Source organism: Nuphar pumila, chromosome 6 (genome assembly GCF_984573655.1).
Source record: "Nuphar pumila chromosome 6, dmNupPumi1.hap1.1, whole genome shotgun sequence".
Lineage (NCBI taxonomy): Eukaryota > Viridiplantae > Streptophyta > Magnoliopsida > Nymphaeales > Nymphaeaceae > Nuphar > Nuphar pumila.
The window spans coordinates 12,162,132-12,178,881 of record NC_143254.1 but is presented as its reverse complement, the minus strand read 5'-3'; the positions used below and the strand labels follow the sequence as shown (position 1 = coordinate 12,178,881).

The following is a 16,750-nucleotide window of genomic DNA, read 5'->3' as shown; positions in this document are numbered from 1 at the left end:
TTTATATATGTATATATATGCATAACTCGGCTGAGTCGCCCATGACTCGACCGAGTTTTGTAAAACCGAGTTACACATGTTTTTGACCCAGTGACTGGGCGATCCGGGCCGAGTCAACCGAGTCACCAGGTCAACCTGGCGAGTTTTTAAACTATGGGTGATACATGTGTAGCAGCCAGCTTACACAGCTGCAGCATGAACACACCAGCATGCATGGATGTGTGCATGGGCATCACACACACACACACACACAGAGAGAGAGAGAGAGAGCTCACTAGAAGGTCTGCTTGGGTAATTCCTGGGCCACCTTTTCGAGGAATCTTATCACCTCCAGAAACATCAATAATGTAGATGATATAGTCTGCTAGCTCACGGCTAAAGTTGGCAGCAAGATTGTCTGTCAAACCCCAATGTTCAATCACATAAACAAAATAAGATTTCTCTTCACAGATGTTCTCTTCTTATTTTGCCTAATGAATGTGGTATTGTTGTTTGATGATGATCATCATTAGGTACATGTGATATCTCAAAGGGATTTTAATTACAGATGTAGGAAGAGAACTATTTCAAGAACAATGTTATACCAAATACTGCCCCTAACTTTTCAGCCTTTAGGGAAGATTTGAACTTAACCACACAAGTATCAGACAAGTCACTCAAGTATGTGGCAGGTCTTTTCACATTTTTCTGGACATGTCCATAAACTGGAATAGAAGTCATATGAACATAAAAATATGAGCCCAAAAAGATGTTGTAGAAGGTCATGCAGATTGCGGGACCAATTTATTACAGCAAAACCCAACAAAGAAACTAGGTACTGGATGACTTATCAGGCAGTATTTATCTATATTGAGTGTTCAGTGGCATGAATCCGAAGTGGTTTTTAAACTATATGTGCCCTTCTCTAGCCATAATCATAACTATTATAAAATAGAAAGAAGCTACAATTAACAATGTTCATTATAGAGGTACATGGTAACCAAACACCTCTATCATTCATGAAATCACAGCAGCATAGATGAGGTAAACATATCATAACTGATGAAAGACAAAAGTACAAGATGATCATACAACAACAACTACGCCTTCATCCCAAAACAATTGGGGTCGGCGATATGAACCAACAAAGAAAATCATTTTGGGTCTTCCACATGAATCCTTCTCCTCCAATCATTTTTATCCAATGCCATGTCCTTGTTAGTTTGGATCATGGATCCGACCTGCACCACATTCCAAGGATCCACCTCGGGATGCGTGGGCGGTGGCATGTTTGTAATTTAATTTAATTTCGTGTGTAATGTTATACCCTGTACAACACTTATAAATAACAAAAGAAAAGGGAAAACCCTATTGCCGCCGACTCCTCTCTTCTCTCTCTTCTTTCTTTACCTCATCTTTAACTCTTGCAGGTTGATATTTCTGACATGGTATCAAAGCACAGGCGCGGAAATCAATCATCTAGAAGGCCTCTAAGGACCAGCACGTGCTGCTAAAGGACGTAGGTTTCATTTCTGTCTCTCTTAATCAGATTTACTTCTTTCTTCTTTTTCTTAATCCTCTTTCACGTCATTCCAGTTTCTCTTTCGATTCTTTTCATTTTCAGTATTTTTCTGGTACGCATGTCTTAACATCTTGTTTTCAGTCTGCCGAATCTTTGTTTTTCTCCCCAAAACATTTATGTTCAATATTCTTCTGGTTCGCACGTCACTATTCTTCTGTGTAACGTGTGTGCTGATATCATTTTCTGTGTAACGTGTATGTTGATATCATTTTCTGTGTAACGTGTGTGCTGATATTATTTTCAGCACACAGCATTGTTGTTTTCCCCTCAATGCACTGTTAGTACAGTCGGCATTCAATATTTTTCTGGTTCGCACACCACTATTCTTCTGTGTAACGTGTATGCTGATATTATTTTCAGCACACAACATTGTTGTTTTTCCCTCAATACACTGTTGGTACAGTTGGCATCTCATTCTTCATATAATCCATGGATTCCAAGTTGAACCCTAGTTTTCTTACTCACCTCATGACCCACAAGTTATCCCATGATAACTACTTACTTTGGAAACGTCAGATTGTGCCCTTTATTCGCAGTCATGGTCTTTATGGGCATCTAGATGGGCGATCACCCGCCCCACCTACACATATCATGCAAGAAATAACAGGTGAATATGGGAAGGTGAGTCAACTTCGAATCACCAATCCTGCTTATGACATATGGGTACAACGGGATCAGACATTAGTTGCTTACATAACTTCCACACTTTCTGATCGTGTTTTACAAACTATTTCTGATGATCAATCTGCTGCCGAGTTGTGGAATGGACTAGCTCATTCTTTTTCTCAGGTTTCCGAATCTCGAGCTTTACAACTCAAGTGGCAATTCCAATCCATGCGAAAAGGAAACAAATCCATTACAGAGTTCATAGGGGATGTAAGAGTGATTACAGATCAGTTAGCTGCAATTGGAAGTCCTGTATCAGATAAGGATATGGTACAACAGGTATTAGGTAGCCTTGGACCTGAATATCGCATGTTTTGCACGGCACTCCAGGTTGTTTCAGTCCTTCCATGTTTTGATGATCTTCAATCTAAACTTTTGCAATATGAGGTCAGTTTAAATCAGGAACACGCGTCAGATGATGCTCATCCTGTGATGATGGCACATACGCCTATTCAAACAGGAGTCTTATTTACTCCTCCTCGTCCCAATGGAACACCTATGAACAAAGGAGGATTACTACCTACACCAGGTGGAGAAGGTATTGGTTCAGGCAGTGTACCACGAGGGGGACGTGTTCCTACTTGTTTTCTATGCAACAAGCGGGGACATGTTAAAGCAAATTGCTGGTACAATCCTCAGAACCGGAACAAAACAGGGAGGCCAGATAGTAGGCCAGGGCAGAAGGCAACTCATCAGTTTGCACGCACTTCTCAGGGACAGGTTCTTCCACAGGACGTACAAAATATCCTTATGACTACTTTCAATCAGATGAACTTGCGCCAAAATGATGAAGGTATATGGTATATTGATTCAGGGGCAGCAACACATGTTACTTCTGATGCAGGTAAATTTTTTCATTTGACTCCTTACACTGGAAATGGCACTATAGTCATAGGAGATGGATCTCACCACCCTATCTCTCACACTGGAAATGTCTCCCTTTCTTTGCCTGAATCTCAATTACCCTTGTCAAATGTCTTACTCACACCTGCTATTCAAAAGAATATTCTATCTGTGTCAAAATTAGTTGATGAAACAAATTCTTCTGTTGAATTTACTCCTTCTGTTTATCTTAAGGATCTTCACACCAAGAAGACGCTCGCTAAAGGTGACCGACGCGGGAACATGTACGTCTTTGAAGAATCTCATGTGCCTTTGAAGACGTCGTCTTCCGTAGCCGTGGCTTCTTCAGCTTCTTCCTTCCCAACATTTTTGAGTCGATCTACAGATCATAGTTCTTCATCTAGAGTCTTGAAACTTAATAAGCCAGACTTATGGCATCTTCGTTTGGGTCATTGTAGTCAAGTTTTTCTTGACAAGTTGTCGGCTAAAGGTTTAATACCCGCAGTCAGTTTAGAGTCAAAATGTCTAAGTTGTCACTTATGCAAAAGTCATGTACTTTCTTTTCATAGTATCAATAAAAGAGCAACAAAGCCTTTTGAGATTATATGCTCAGATGTTTGGGGTCCTGCGCCCACTGCCTCTCTTTCTGGATCTCGATACTATGTACTCTTTCTTGACTCTTACACTCGTTTTAGTTGGATTTACTTCATGAAAAACAAACATGAAGTTTTCAAGTTGTTCAAACAGTTCCATGCACTAGTCCAAAACCAATTCAATACCAATGTTGTATATTTCCAGTGTGATGGGAGGGGAAAATACATATCCCATGATTTTAGTGAATATTTGAAGGAGCATGGCATTACACGTAACATTTCTTGCCCTCATACCCCTCAACAAAATGGAGTAACTGAGAGAAAACACAGGCATATGTTAAAATTGTAATGAAAAGAGGCGGAAGCACCAATAGAGCAAAAGTCACTCTTTAAGAGTGACCACTAGAGCCAAGAACACAAACACCAAATGTGCACACACAAAACTCTCAAATATAGAAAATGACTTAAAGTCATAAGTTGGATATTATTGAAGAAAGGAAGAGAAGGGTTAAAAACCCATGCTTACAAGAGGAGAACACCTCCTCTATTTATAGAGGAGGGAGGCACAAAGAAGGGACCACAAGGGGGCTCCCTTGTAGTCGTTGGGGCCCCAACGACTACAAGAATGGGGCCCCTTGTGGTCATACAAAAGTAAAAAAAGAAAAAGAAAAAAGTAAAAAAAGGAAAAAGGAAAAAAAGAAAAAGGTAAAAAATAAAAAGTACATTGGCTGTTTTACAAGAATACCCCTATCGGGTATTTCACTAAAAGAGAATATGTATATATATACATATATGTATATATATACTTATATATATATAGATGTATATATATATAAGTATATGTATATATATATACATATTTTAACACGCCCCCTCAAACTTTACGGGGAGAAGACCGAAAGTTTGCTAAGGAGAAACATAAATCGTGGAGTTGGGAGTTCCTTGGTGAAGAAGTCAGCTAGTTGATACTCTGAATTAACATATGGTAATGAGATAGTCCCTCTGAGGTATTCATCTCGAACATAATGGCAATCAATTTCGATATGCTTGGTCCGCTCATGAAAGGTGTGATTGCTGGCAATGTATATCGCACTTTTGTTATCACAGCAGAGCTTGGTGGGAGTGGAAATGGGGATGCCCATGTCAGCAAGGAGACTTCTGAGTCATACGATTTCCATAGTTGTCATTGCCATGGCCCGACATTCAGCTTCAGTGGATGACAGTGAAACTTTTTGCTGCTTCTTGCATCTCCACGAAATGAGGGATTCACCTAAAAAAATACAAGGACCCGTTATTGAGATACGATCATTGGGATTTCCTCCCCAATCAGCATCAGTAAAAGCAGTTAAGTCAAGAGATGAGGAAGAGGATAAGAAGAGTCCCTTGGATATAGTATTTTTGATATATCGCACAATCCTCATTACGGCTGCCATATGAACCGAAGTAGGTGCATGCTGAAACTGGCTTGCTGCATGAACCGCATGAGCTATGTCTGGACGTGTGATGGATAGATAGGTGAGAGATCCAATTAATTGACGGTAGGGGGTTGGATCCTCAAGAAGAACACCATCTCCAAGTCTTAGTTTTGCATTAATAACTTCGGGAGTCTCAACTTTCTTTTCATCAGATATTCCTGATTTGGTACAAATTTCCGCAGCTAATTTCATTTGAGATAGGATGTATCCTCGTGGGGAATAAGCCACTTCAATCCCTAAAAAATATCTCAAATAACCAAGGTCAGACATATCAAAAGTTTCTTTTAACATAGACTTTACATCATTTACTCCCTTTTTGTCATTCCCAGTAATGATCATATCATCAACATACGGTAGAAGCATAATAATGGAGTCACCTGTCCTTTTAACAAAAAGAGCAGTGTCAGTATAGCAAGAAGAAAATCCTAAATTGATTAATATGTTACTAAACCTATCATACCAAGCTTTGGGAGCTTGCTTAAGTCCATATAAAGCTTTTTTTAATTTCAAAATTTTTCCATTTAAATTCATACCCGGAGGCGGTTCCATATAAACTTCTTCATTTAAATTACCATTCAAAAAGGCATTTTTGACATCAAGTTGAAAGATTGGCCATTTTTTAACTGAGGCTATAGCAATAAGAGCTCGAACACTAGTCATTCGAGCAACTGGGGCAAAAGTTTCATCATAATCTACCCCATACTCTTGGGCATATCCCTTGGCAACCAACCTAGCCTTATATCTTTCCAATGAACCATCACTTTTAGTTTTTACTTTAAAAACCCATCTACATCCAATGGGTTTCTTGCCATTGGGAGGATCAATGATTTCCCAAGTTTGTGCCTTTTTAAGAGCATTAAGTTCTAGTTCTATAGCTTCATTCCAATGAGCATATTGCTTAGCATCATTATAATGAGATGGTTCATGAAAGGAATGAAGAGCAAGTAGGCATGCTCGAAAGTTAGGGGAAAAGGAATCATATGAAACAAATCTATTTGGTATTTTGGAAATCCGATTTGATCTTCCTTGAGAGGTCTCTTCGATTGACTCATTTTGGGAAAAAATTTCAAGGGCACAAGGAGGATTTCTTTCATTCCTTCTAGAGTAGACTTGAATTTGTCTTGAAACATTTTCTTCTAAGTTTTGATCATCACTTGGATGTTCAAAATGATCTTCGCTAAGGGATTCACTAGGATCAATATGATCATCTATGATGTTTTCTTGAGGCAACAAGTCAAATAGAAAGGAATCATCAATATTTTCATTTGGTTGGTGCGAAAAACCATTTTCCTCTTCAAGGAATGTGACATCTTTAGAGATATAAAGTTTGTTTTTAAGTATGTCAAAACATCGATAACCTTTTTGTTTTTCGTCATATCCCAAAAAGATACATTCAATAGCCCTAAGAGAAAGTTTATCATTTTTGTGAGTTAGAACAAAACATTTACATCCAAAAATTCTTAGTCTTTTATAATCGGGAGACATATTGTAAAGTTTTTCAAATGGAGAAAGATTTTTCAAAGAGGATGAAGGAGTTCTATTGATAAGATATGTAGAGGTTAAAACCGCTTCGGCCCAAAAGGATTTTGGAATATTTCTTGAAATTAATAATGTTCTTGTAGTTTCTATTATGTGTCTATGCTTTCTTTCCGCAAGACCATTTTGTTGCGGAGTGTTGGGGCAAGAACGTTGGTGACAAATTCCATTTTCTTTTAAATAGCTTTGAAAATCATTGGACATATATTCGCCTCCCGAATCGGACCTAAGAATAGATAGATTTCCCAAAAATTGATTTTTGACCATTGCATGAAATTCTTTAAAGAATGAGAAAACTTCGGATTTGCGACTTAGGAAGTAAATCCAAGTAAATCGAGTGAAGTCATCAATAAAGACCACGTAATACGAAAAACCTCCTTTAGACAAAATAGGGGAAGGTCCCCACACATCGGAATGAATAAGTTCAAATGGCCGAGTGGTAAAGTAACTTCTTTGAGGAAATGGAGTAGCTTTAGATTTCCCAAAAATGCAATCTTTACAAGTCATGTGATTGTCTTTACAAGTATTGTTCAAAAACGGAAAAAGAGACATTTTTACAAAATTTGGATGGCCAAGTCTCTCATGCCATATTCCAATACTTTTGTCTTTTACAAGATTGCAAGATGACTTAGATGGAAGAGTCAAAAAATCCATAAAGTAGAGGTCACCCCTTCTATGGCCTTGCCCAATCAGCTTCCCTGACTGGAGATCCTGCACGGTGCAATCTTTAGGTGAGAAAGAGACTTGGCATCCATGATCAGTGATTTGAGAAACAGAAAAAAGATTTAAATTAATTTTAGAAACGATTCTTACTTTAGGAACGAAAAAGTTTTTAAAATCAAGTGTTCTGATACTTTCAATTTTTAATGATGTACCATCGGCCGTTGAAACACAAGAGGATATGGGTTCGGAAAAAACATTTGAAAGAGAGTTTTTATGAGATGTCATATGAAAAGAAGCACTGGAGTCTAGTATCCACATACCTGGAGGTGATGAAGAGTAGGCGATGGCAGCTCCGGATGTTGAAGGAGAAGTCTTGAGAAGATGTTGGAGAACTTCGGAGATGTGATTTAGAGTTTCTTTGATATCTCCTTCTTTGGTACTTTCTTCCTTCTTTGGAGAATTTTCCCCAACCGCGGCTACCTTTCCTTTGAGTTTTGGACAAACCGGTCTAATGTGTCCCGGTTCATTACAATAATGGCATATTATTCCCTTTCTAGGCCCATTACTATTTTTGTTAAAATGGGGAGGTCTATATACTTTAACATTCGATCCGGGCCTAGTAACGGCCAAAACTTCATCACTCTTAATGCTCAAGCCAAGTCGAGTTTCTTCTTGACATATCTCGGCAAGGGCATCTTCAATAGGTAGGGCTTTGCTTCTATGAAGAAGAGATGCCCTTGTTCAAATTCCGGGCGAAGACCATGAAGAAATTGAAAAAAATGTTCATTTTCAATTTGTTCCCTTCTTAATTCAATATCTTCCAGAGCCACCCACTTAGGCTCAAGAAGAGCAAGTTCATCCCAAAGAGGAGTTAGAGAGCTAAAATAGTCCCGGACACTCATATCCATTTGTTTGGTGGAACGGATTTTTTCTTGACAAAAAAATTGTCGAGCAAGATCCTTTTGGGTATACATACCCTTAAGGAAAAACCAAGCCTCATTGGCCCTTCTAAATTTGGCAATATTAGCACATATTTTAAGGTCTACATTGTTCATAAACCATGCCAAAATTTTGGCATGGTTACTTTTCCCAATCCTCAATTTTGGATTGAAGATCATTAATAGCTTTGATGCGCTCATCGCCATCTAAAGCTTTTTCAACTTCATTTTCGATTTTGGTGAGAACAAGAGAGGGTTTGGGAGTAGTTCCCATAACAAAACCCCAAAGTTTCTTACCTCTAAGATGATTTTCCATAGCGGAAGCCCACATGAGATAGTTGGACCCATTTAGCTTAAAAGAAAGCTCTACTTTAGAGTCACGTTCCATTGGCACCAAAAGTCCTTCCTTTCTTCAAAAATTTGAGAGGCACACGTTCCAAAGAAGAAGCCCAATCACCAACCGAGCTCTGATACCATGTAATGAAAAGAGGCAGAAGCACCAATAGAGCAAAAGTCACTCTTTAAGAGTGACCACTAGAGCCAAGAACACAAACACCAAATGTGCACACACAAAACTCTCAAATATAGAAAATGACTTAAAGTCATAAGTTGGATATTATTGAAGAAAGGAAGAGAAGGGTGAAAAACCCATGCTTACAAGAGGAGAACACCTCCTCTATTTATAAAGGAGGGAGGCACAAAGAAGGTACCACAAGGGGGCTCCCTTGTAGTCGTTGGGAGCCCCAACGACTACAAGAGTGGGGCCCCTTGTGGTCATACAAAAGTAAAAAAATAAAAAGAAAAAAGGAAAAAAGGAAAAAGGAAAAAAATAAAAAAGTAAAAAATAAAAAGTACATTGGCTGTTTTACAAGAATACCCCTATCGGGTATTTCACTAAAAGAGAATATGTATATATATACATATATGTATATATATACTTATATATATACAGATGTATATATATAAGTATATGTATATATATATATACATATTTTAACAAAAATATGTGTACTCGTACACATATATGTATGTTGAAATATAATCCTTAAATGTACATATATATATTTATATATATATATAAAGATACGTATACATATATATGTATATGTATCTCTATTTATATATATATATATATATATATATATATATATTCTCTTCCTAAAATACCCTCAAGGGTATTCTTGTAATTTGTCATTTTACACATATTCCAATTGGAATATGCATTGTAATATTTCTTTTATTTTCTGTTTTTTTTTTTTGGTTTTTGGTTTTTTGTACCATATTGGGGGCCTCCCAATAGAGACGTTGGGAGCCCCCAACGGTCACAAATGTGACCGTTGGGGGCTCTCCAACGTCTCCTTCGGGAGCCCCCAAGGTGGTCCCTTTGAGAGTGTATAAATAGGGGCTCTCCCCTTTGTATTTTCTACTTCAAGAAGGAGCTTTTGCTCCATTGTAATGGGTGTTACACCCTTTTCTCTTCAATAATATTAACTTATGTAATAAAATGGTGGTCTTCAACAAATGCACAAATAACTCACAAACAAGTGTCTATTGGAGACACTACAAGCATGACCCTTGAAAGGGTATAAAGGGAAGAACACTTGAAAAATAAATAATACTTTATTCATGAACAAAATGCTTAAGAAGCATAGTTATTTACATTGAAGGGGTTCACCCCTATATATACAAAAAAATGGGAGAGAGAGGAGAGCTCATTTTGAGCTCTCCAAAAAGTGACGTTGGATTCCAACGTCTCTTAATATAGCTGTTGGACTACAGTCCAACAACATTTATTATTATAGCTGTTGGACTATAGTCCAACAGCATTTATTATAGCTGTTGGACTACAGTCCAACAGCTACTTGCACAGTCAAGTTCCAACAGGAACTTGACTGGATCAAAATATCTAGTTTCTATTGAACTAGATGCTAAAAAAAGAAAATAAAAAATAGAAAAAGAAAATAATAAAAGAAAATATAATAATATTAAATAATATATATATATATTGCAGTTTACATTTTAACACTCCCCTTCAAACTTACGGTACAATGAGCGAAAGTTTGTCTAAGAGGAAGTGAAATCTGGGAGCAGCGAAAGGCTTGGTGAAGAAGTCTGCTAATTGATATTCTGATGTAACATATGGCAGATCAATGGTTCCATGTAAGTATTCCTCTCTGACATAGTGACAGTCCATCTCAATGTGTTTAGTGCGCTCATGGAATGTCCGGTTGCTTGCAATGTAGATCGCACTTTTGTTGTCACAGCACATCTTTGAAGCTTGCGTTGCTTTAGCTCCCATATCCGCTAGCAATCGTCTGAGCCAAACAACCTCCATAGTGGTGGTTGCCATGGCTCTGTATTCAGCTTCGGTGGAGGAAAGAGAGACTTTCTGCTGCTTCTTGCACCTCCATGAAATTAAGGTTTCACCTAGAAACACACAAAAACCAGTAGTTGAGTGTCTATTATTGGGATCACCTCCCCAGTCAGCATTAGTATATGCAATTAAATTTAATGAAGATGAAGCAGACAAGAAGAGTCCTCGTGAAAGAGAGGATTTTAAGTATCTAATAATACGCAAAATCGCTCACATGTGCACGGAGGTGGGAGCATGCTGAAACTGACTGACTGTATGAACCGCATGAGTTATATCTGGCCTAGTAATGGAAAGATAAGAAAGAGCTCCAACAAGTTGTCTATAAGGAGTAGGATCATCAAGAAGTTCTCCATCATCAATTTTCATTTTAACATTAACAACTTCTGGAGTGTCTACTTTCTTATCATCTGTAATTCCAGACCTGGAAACGATATCAAGAGCAAATTTAGATTGAGATATCAAATACCCCCGAGGGGAATAAGCAACTTCAATGCCTAAAAAATATCTTAATAAACCTAAGTCAGTCATTTCAAAGTGAGTTTTAAGAAGAGATTTGATATTTGCAACTCCCTGTTTGTCGCCTCCGGTGATGATCATATCGTCCACATAGAGAAGAAGAATAATGATGCCTGCATCAGATTTCTTAACAAACAAAGCAGTGTCAGTTAAACAAAGTTGAAAACCAATATCAAGCATAACATGACTAAATCGATCATACCAGGCTTTTGGAGCCTGTTTAAGACCATAAAGAGCTTTTTCTAGACGAAGAGCTTTACCCTTAGGGATTCTAATACCAGGTGGGGCTTCCATGTATACTTCTTCAACGAGATTCCCATTCAGGAAAGCATTTTTGACATCTAATTGAAAGATAGGCCATGTTCTAATGGAGGCCAAGGCTATTAAAGTTCTAACAGTGGTCATACGGGCCACAGGAGCAAATGTTTCTTCATAATCGATGCCATACTCTTGGGCATATCCTTTTGCTACTAAACGGGCCTTATATCTTTCCAGGGTCCCATCACTTTTGGTTTTGACTTTGTATACCCACCTACAACCTATAGGTTTCTTACCCGGAGGAATATCTTGTATCGTCCAAGTATTGGCCTTTTCTAGTGCATTCAATTCTATTTTCATGGCTTCTATCCATTCTATATGATTTTTTGCTTGAGAATAGGATGATGGTTCAACATATGATTGTATTAATGTAATGGCGGCCCTATACGTGGGTGAAAAAGATTCATAAGACACAAATTTTTCTGGAGGTTTAGAGATTCTAGATGTTCTTCTAGGTGAGACTTCAGAGTATTTTTGTAATGCACATGGAAGATTTTGCTCTCTACGTCTTGAATATTGTAGACTAACATCCCTATGGATTTGCTCTTCATTATCATCATTTTCAACAACAATAGGACTTTGATCATTGTCAAGGTCACATCCAACATCACATTCATTGGATTTTGAAGTTGGATCAATTAAAAACGAGTATTCAGTGACATCCTTGGATTTTTCAAATTCAAAGAAGCTTTCTTTTTCCAAAAAAGATACATTTCTTGACACATATAATTTATCATTTTGAAAATCGAAACACCTGTAGCCTTTTTTATTATCAGCATATCCTAAAAAGGCACATGGGATTGCACGAGGAGAGAGTTTATCATTTCTGTTGGTGAAAACAAAACATTTGCATCCAAAGACTCTTAATCTAGAATAATCTGGAGTTAAATTAACAAGCTTTTCTATTGGAGTTGTATTCTTTAATGAGGAAGATGGCATCCTATTAATGAGGTAGGTGGCAGTTAGGACCGCTTCAGCCCAAAAACTTTTTGGAACTTGATTTGCAATTAGCAATGTCCTAGTAGTTTCCATAATGTGTCGATGTTTGCATTCGGCTAGGCCATTCTGTTGTAGAGTGTGTGGACATGATCTTTGATGTGTAATACCATGTAAATTGAGATAGTCTTTGAATTCGTTGGACATAAATTCTCCCCCTGAATCAGTGCGAAAAACAGAAATATCATTTTGAAACTTATTTTTAACCATTTTATGAAATATTTGGAAGTTAGCAAAGACATCAGATTTATGTTTAAGAAAATAAATCCAAGTATGTCTAGAAAAGTCATCAACAAAAATGACATAATATGTATAACCACCTTTGGAAATAACTGGTGCGGGGCCCCAAACATCCGAATGTATTAACTCAAGTGGTCGTGAGGAAACAAAAGTTCTACTAAGAAATGGTAACCTTTTCATTTTGCCAAGAATGCAGTCTTTACAAGAAAAATTTTCAGAATTACAAAATTTTTCCAAACTTGGAAAATATTGAATTTTAGACATATGAGGATGGCCAAGCCTTTTGTGCCATAAATTCAATTCTAATTTCTGAATATTATAACAAAATGCATTCTTGGGTAATTCCAAAAAGTCCATGTAATAAAGTCCTCCTTCTCTATGGCCTTTCCCAATCAGCTTCCCTGACTGGCGATCCTGTACCCAACAACCATGAGAAGAGAAGGAGATATTACATCCATAATCAGATATTTGCGAGACAGATAAGAGATTCAAATTAAGTTTAGGGATATATCTAACTTCTGGGATAAAAAATCTTTTGGATTTTTGAAGATTTTCAAAACATCCTATTCCTTTTACTTCGAGAGATGTGCCATCGGCTGTAAAAACCTTTGACACACTTGAGTTATTTTTAAGACATTCGGATAGACTATTAACATTTGGGGTCATATGAAAAGAAGCACCAGAATCTAAAAGCCAAGGAAAGTTACCTGAACCGGAGAAAGATGCAACTGCCGCTCCAGTTGAGGCTTCGGTTGAGGAGGATACCCCTTTGAGAAAAGGTTGAAGGATTTCCATCAATTGAGCCATAGACACAGGTGCATCTTGATCTTTTGACTCAGATTCAACAGATGCAACTCTTTTTTCTTCTCTTCTTTTTAACTTTGGACATTGAGGCCTATAGTGCCCCGGTTCATGACAATGATGACAAATAACTTTTCTTTTATCAAAGTCGTCGTTTTGCCTTCCAAAATGAGGCGGCTTGTAAGTACGAGTATGATTCCCCGGTCTAGATACAGCTAAAACGGAATCATCATCAACTTTTGGAGTACTTTTTCTAAGTCTATTTTCCTCCATAGTGAGCTCTTCTATAGTATCAACAATAGAAGGAATTTTTCCACAATGTAAAAGGGCCGATTTGGTGGATTCAAACTCCGGCCTTAGACCATTCACAAATTGATAGAAATGTTCCATATCGAGTTGCTTTTGGCGAAGCTCGATGTCTTCGGCACAATGCCATTTGGGCTCAAGAAGAGCCAACTCTTCCCAAAGTTCGGACAACTCATTATAATATTCTCGAATAGTTTTATCTTTTTGAGTCATTGTCCGAACTTTATCTTGTAAATTGCATACATGTGCAATATCTTTAAGGGAATACATGTTTTTGAGGTATTCCCAAGCCTTATCGGCATGTTCAAACTTAGCTAGACTAGAGCATTTTTTAATGTCTATGCTATTGATGAGCCATGACATAATTTTTGCATGCCCTATCCTCCATTCTTTCCATTTCTTTTCATAAGTGGCTAACGCCTTACTCTTCTCTTCTTCCGTTAGAGGAACCTCTTTATCACCCTCTTTCTTGGTAAAAGATAGTTTAGGTTCCAAATCGGAACCATCCACTATACCCCATAAACCTTTTCCCCAAATGTGGTGCTTCATAATCGAAGCCCACATTACATAGTTAGTATCATTTAGCTTCATAGGAATGATGGTGATCTTATCATTGTCATCCATCTTTTACAAGGGTAAGAGAGGAATAAATAGGAGGAGAGAGAGAGAGAAAAATAAAAAGAAAAGAAAAAGAGTAGACAAAGGAATAAGAGAGGATACAAAACCAATTTTTTTGTAGCACAAGTTCGCCTTTCTTCAAACAAATCTTCTTGAGCCAAGAACAAGGTGATGAAACACCTTTTGTAAATGTGGCACGGAAATCGAGGCGGAAGCACTTCAAGATCTAAGGATTTCGTAGCTCTGATACCATGTAATAAAATGGTGGTCTTCAACAAATGCACAAATAACTCACAAACAAGTGTCTATTGGAGACACTACAAGCATGACCCTTGAAAGGGTATAAAGGGAAGAACACTTGAAAAATAAATAATACTTTATTCATGAACAAAATGCTTAAGAAGCATAGTTATTTACATTGAAGGGGTTCACCCCTATATATACAAAAAAATGGGAGAGAGAGGAGAGCTCATTTTGAGCTCTCCAAAAAGAGACGTTGGATTCCAACGTCTCTTAATATAGCTGTTGGCCTACAGTCCAACAACATTTATTATTATAGCCGTTGGACTATAGTCCAACAGCATTTATTATAGCTGTTGGACTACAGTCCAACAGCTACTTGCACAGTCAAGTTCCAACAGGAACTTGACTGGATCAAAATATCTAGTTTCTATTGAACTAGATGCTAAAAAAAGAAAATAATAAAAGAAAATATAATAATATTAAATAATATATATATATATATTGCAGTTTACATTTTAACAACTTATGCCTTATAGGCATTTTGCCCCTTTTGTGGGTTATGTGTTAGCACATTATGTGCTTGTGTTGTTCCCTTTAGTGGGTATATTCGCACTTCATGTGCATGTGCATTGGTTCATTATTGAACCTAATGTATTCAAAGTCATTTCCTTACATGGTATCAGAGCGAGGTTACGATGGGGTTGTCTTTTGGTGCAACGGAAAGCGTGGTGCTCAAGAAATGGTGAAGTATTCATTGTTCCTCTCTTTTTTTAGAAGTTTTCGGTATGTATCTCTTTTCTTAATATATTATGCATTATGAAACTATTTTTCTTACACATTTAGTGTTTTTTAGTTGAATCATTCCCTTTCACATTTCGCATGTTCGTATATTTTAAAATATCTCCTTTTTAAATTTGGTGAACTTGTTTATTGTCCAAATATATAATTATTGGTTATATATTAATCGATTCCTCATCACATATAATAGTAATTTATGTTTTGCAAAATTGTTTTTCAATTATGTGAGATTTATGATTTTTCATAAGAATTTCGTGATTAACCTCTAAGTTAACTTTTTATATATGATTTCTTGCTAAATTAATGATCTTTGCTTAAAAACTCTTGTGTATGGTTTTTAGTGCATGTTTTTTGTGAAAACAAACAAACAAAATATATATATATATTTTTATATAATTCTTGTATGAGAATTTCTCACATCTAAATCTTTATAGTTTACTTTTTTATGAATCCCAAGTAGTTCTTGTTAATGATAAATATTTATGAACTCCTAAAAGTCTCTCAATGGTTTTGGTTTATTTAAAGAATTTTGAAAAATTGTTTGTGATAAATATGTTGTATGAACCATTGTGTTCATTAGGAAAGATCCTTTAAAAATCTTCTCACACTATATAGAATGCATAGTGTATCTATTGCATCCTTTGGTATAAAAGATTTCATTAATTTTTTATTTTTTTTCTAATAATGCAACTTTATAAACATGTTTGTTTGTATTTTTCACATAAGGTTTCAAAACCTCTTGATTGTATCTCTAAGGGTGCCTACATTGGCCATAATATGGTCTTCTTTGTCTTAAATTGCATTTATCAAGCATATAATTGCATAATTAAAGCTTGAGTGACTCAAGCATTTGTTTTTTTTATAAAATACATGCATTATTGCATGTTTGCCACTTTTACGCTTTTTGCGTATTTTGTTCAAGTATTGTGAGAGTGTCTTTGTGCACTTCTTTTATAAAGTATTTATGCTTGTATGAGTATTGTCTCTTCATAGACATTTTTACATTGTGGAGCTTTTGTGCACATTTCTTTTGGTGAAAGTGTAATGAATTTAGATATTGATTCTTTTGTCGAATCATTATAAAACATTGTAAGTGCTTATGGCACTTTGTACGTTTCCGCATATCTCATCACAATCAAAGAATATTAAAATTTGTTGCATGGGATTTAATCCCAATTCTATAAATTTTCAAGTATTTTTTGAATATCTTTTCCTTGGATATTGTATTAAAGCTCTCTTTGCGAACCATTACGGTTCTTGTGATG

At 36.6% G+C, this 16,750-nt stretch overlaps 1 protein-coding gene across 1 annotated transcript in view; it reads right to left on the bottom strand.

Annotated features, from left to right (window-relative positions):
* Nucleotides 1–16,750, bottom strand: part of LOC149833978 (urease accessory protein G-like) — a 29,083-nt gene that overhangs the window by 1,277 nt on the left and 11,056 nt on the right. The window contains exon 5 of the mRNA XM_090009914.1: nt 276–397. Within this exon, the coding sequence (XP_089866040.1) occupies nt 276–397 (122 nt within the window). The remainder of the gene's footprint in view (nt 1–275; nt 398–16,750) is intronic.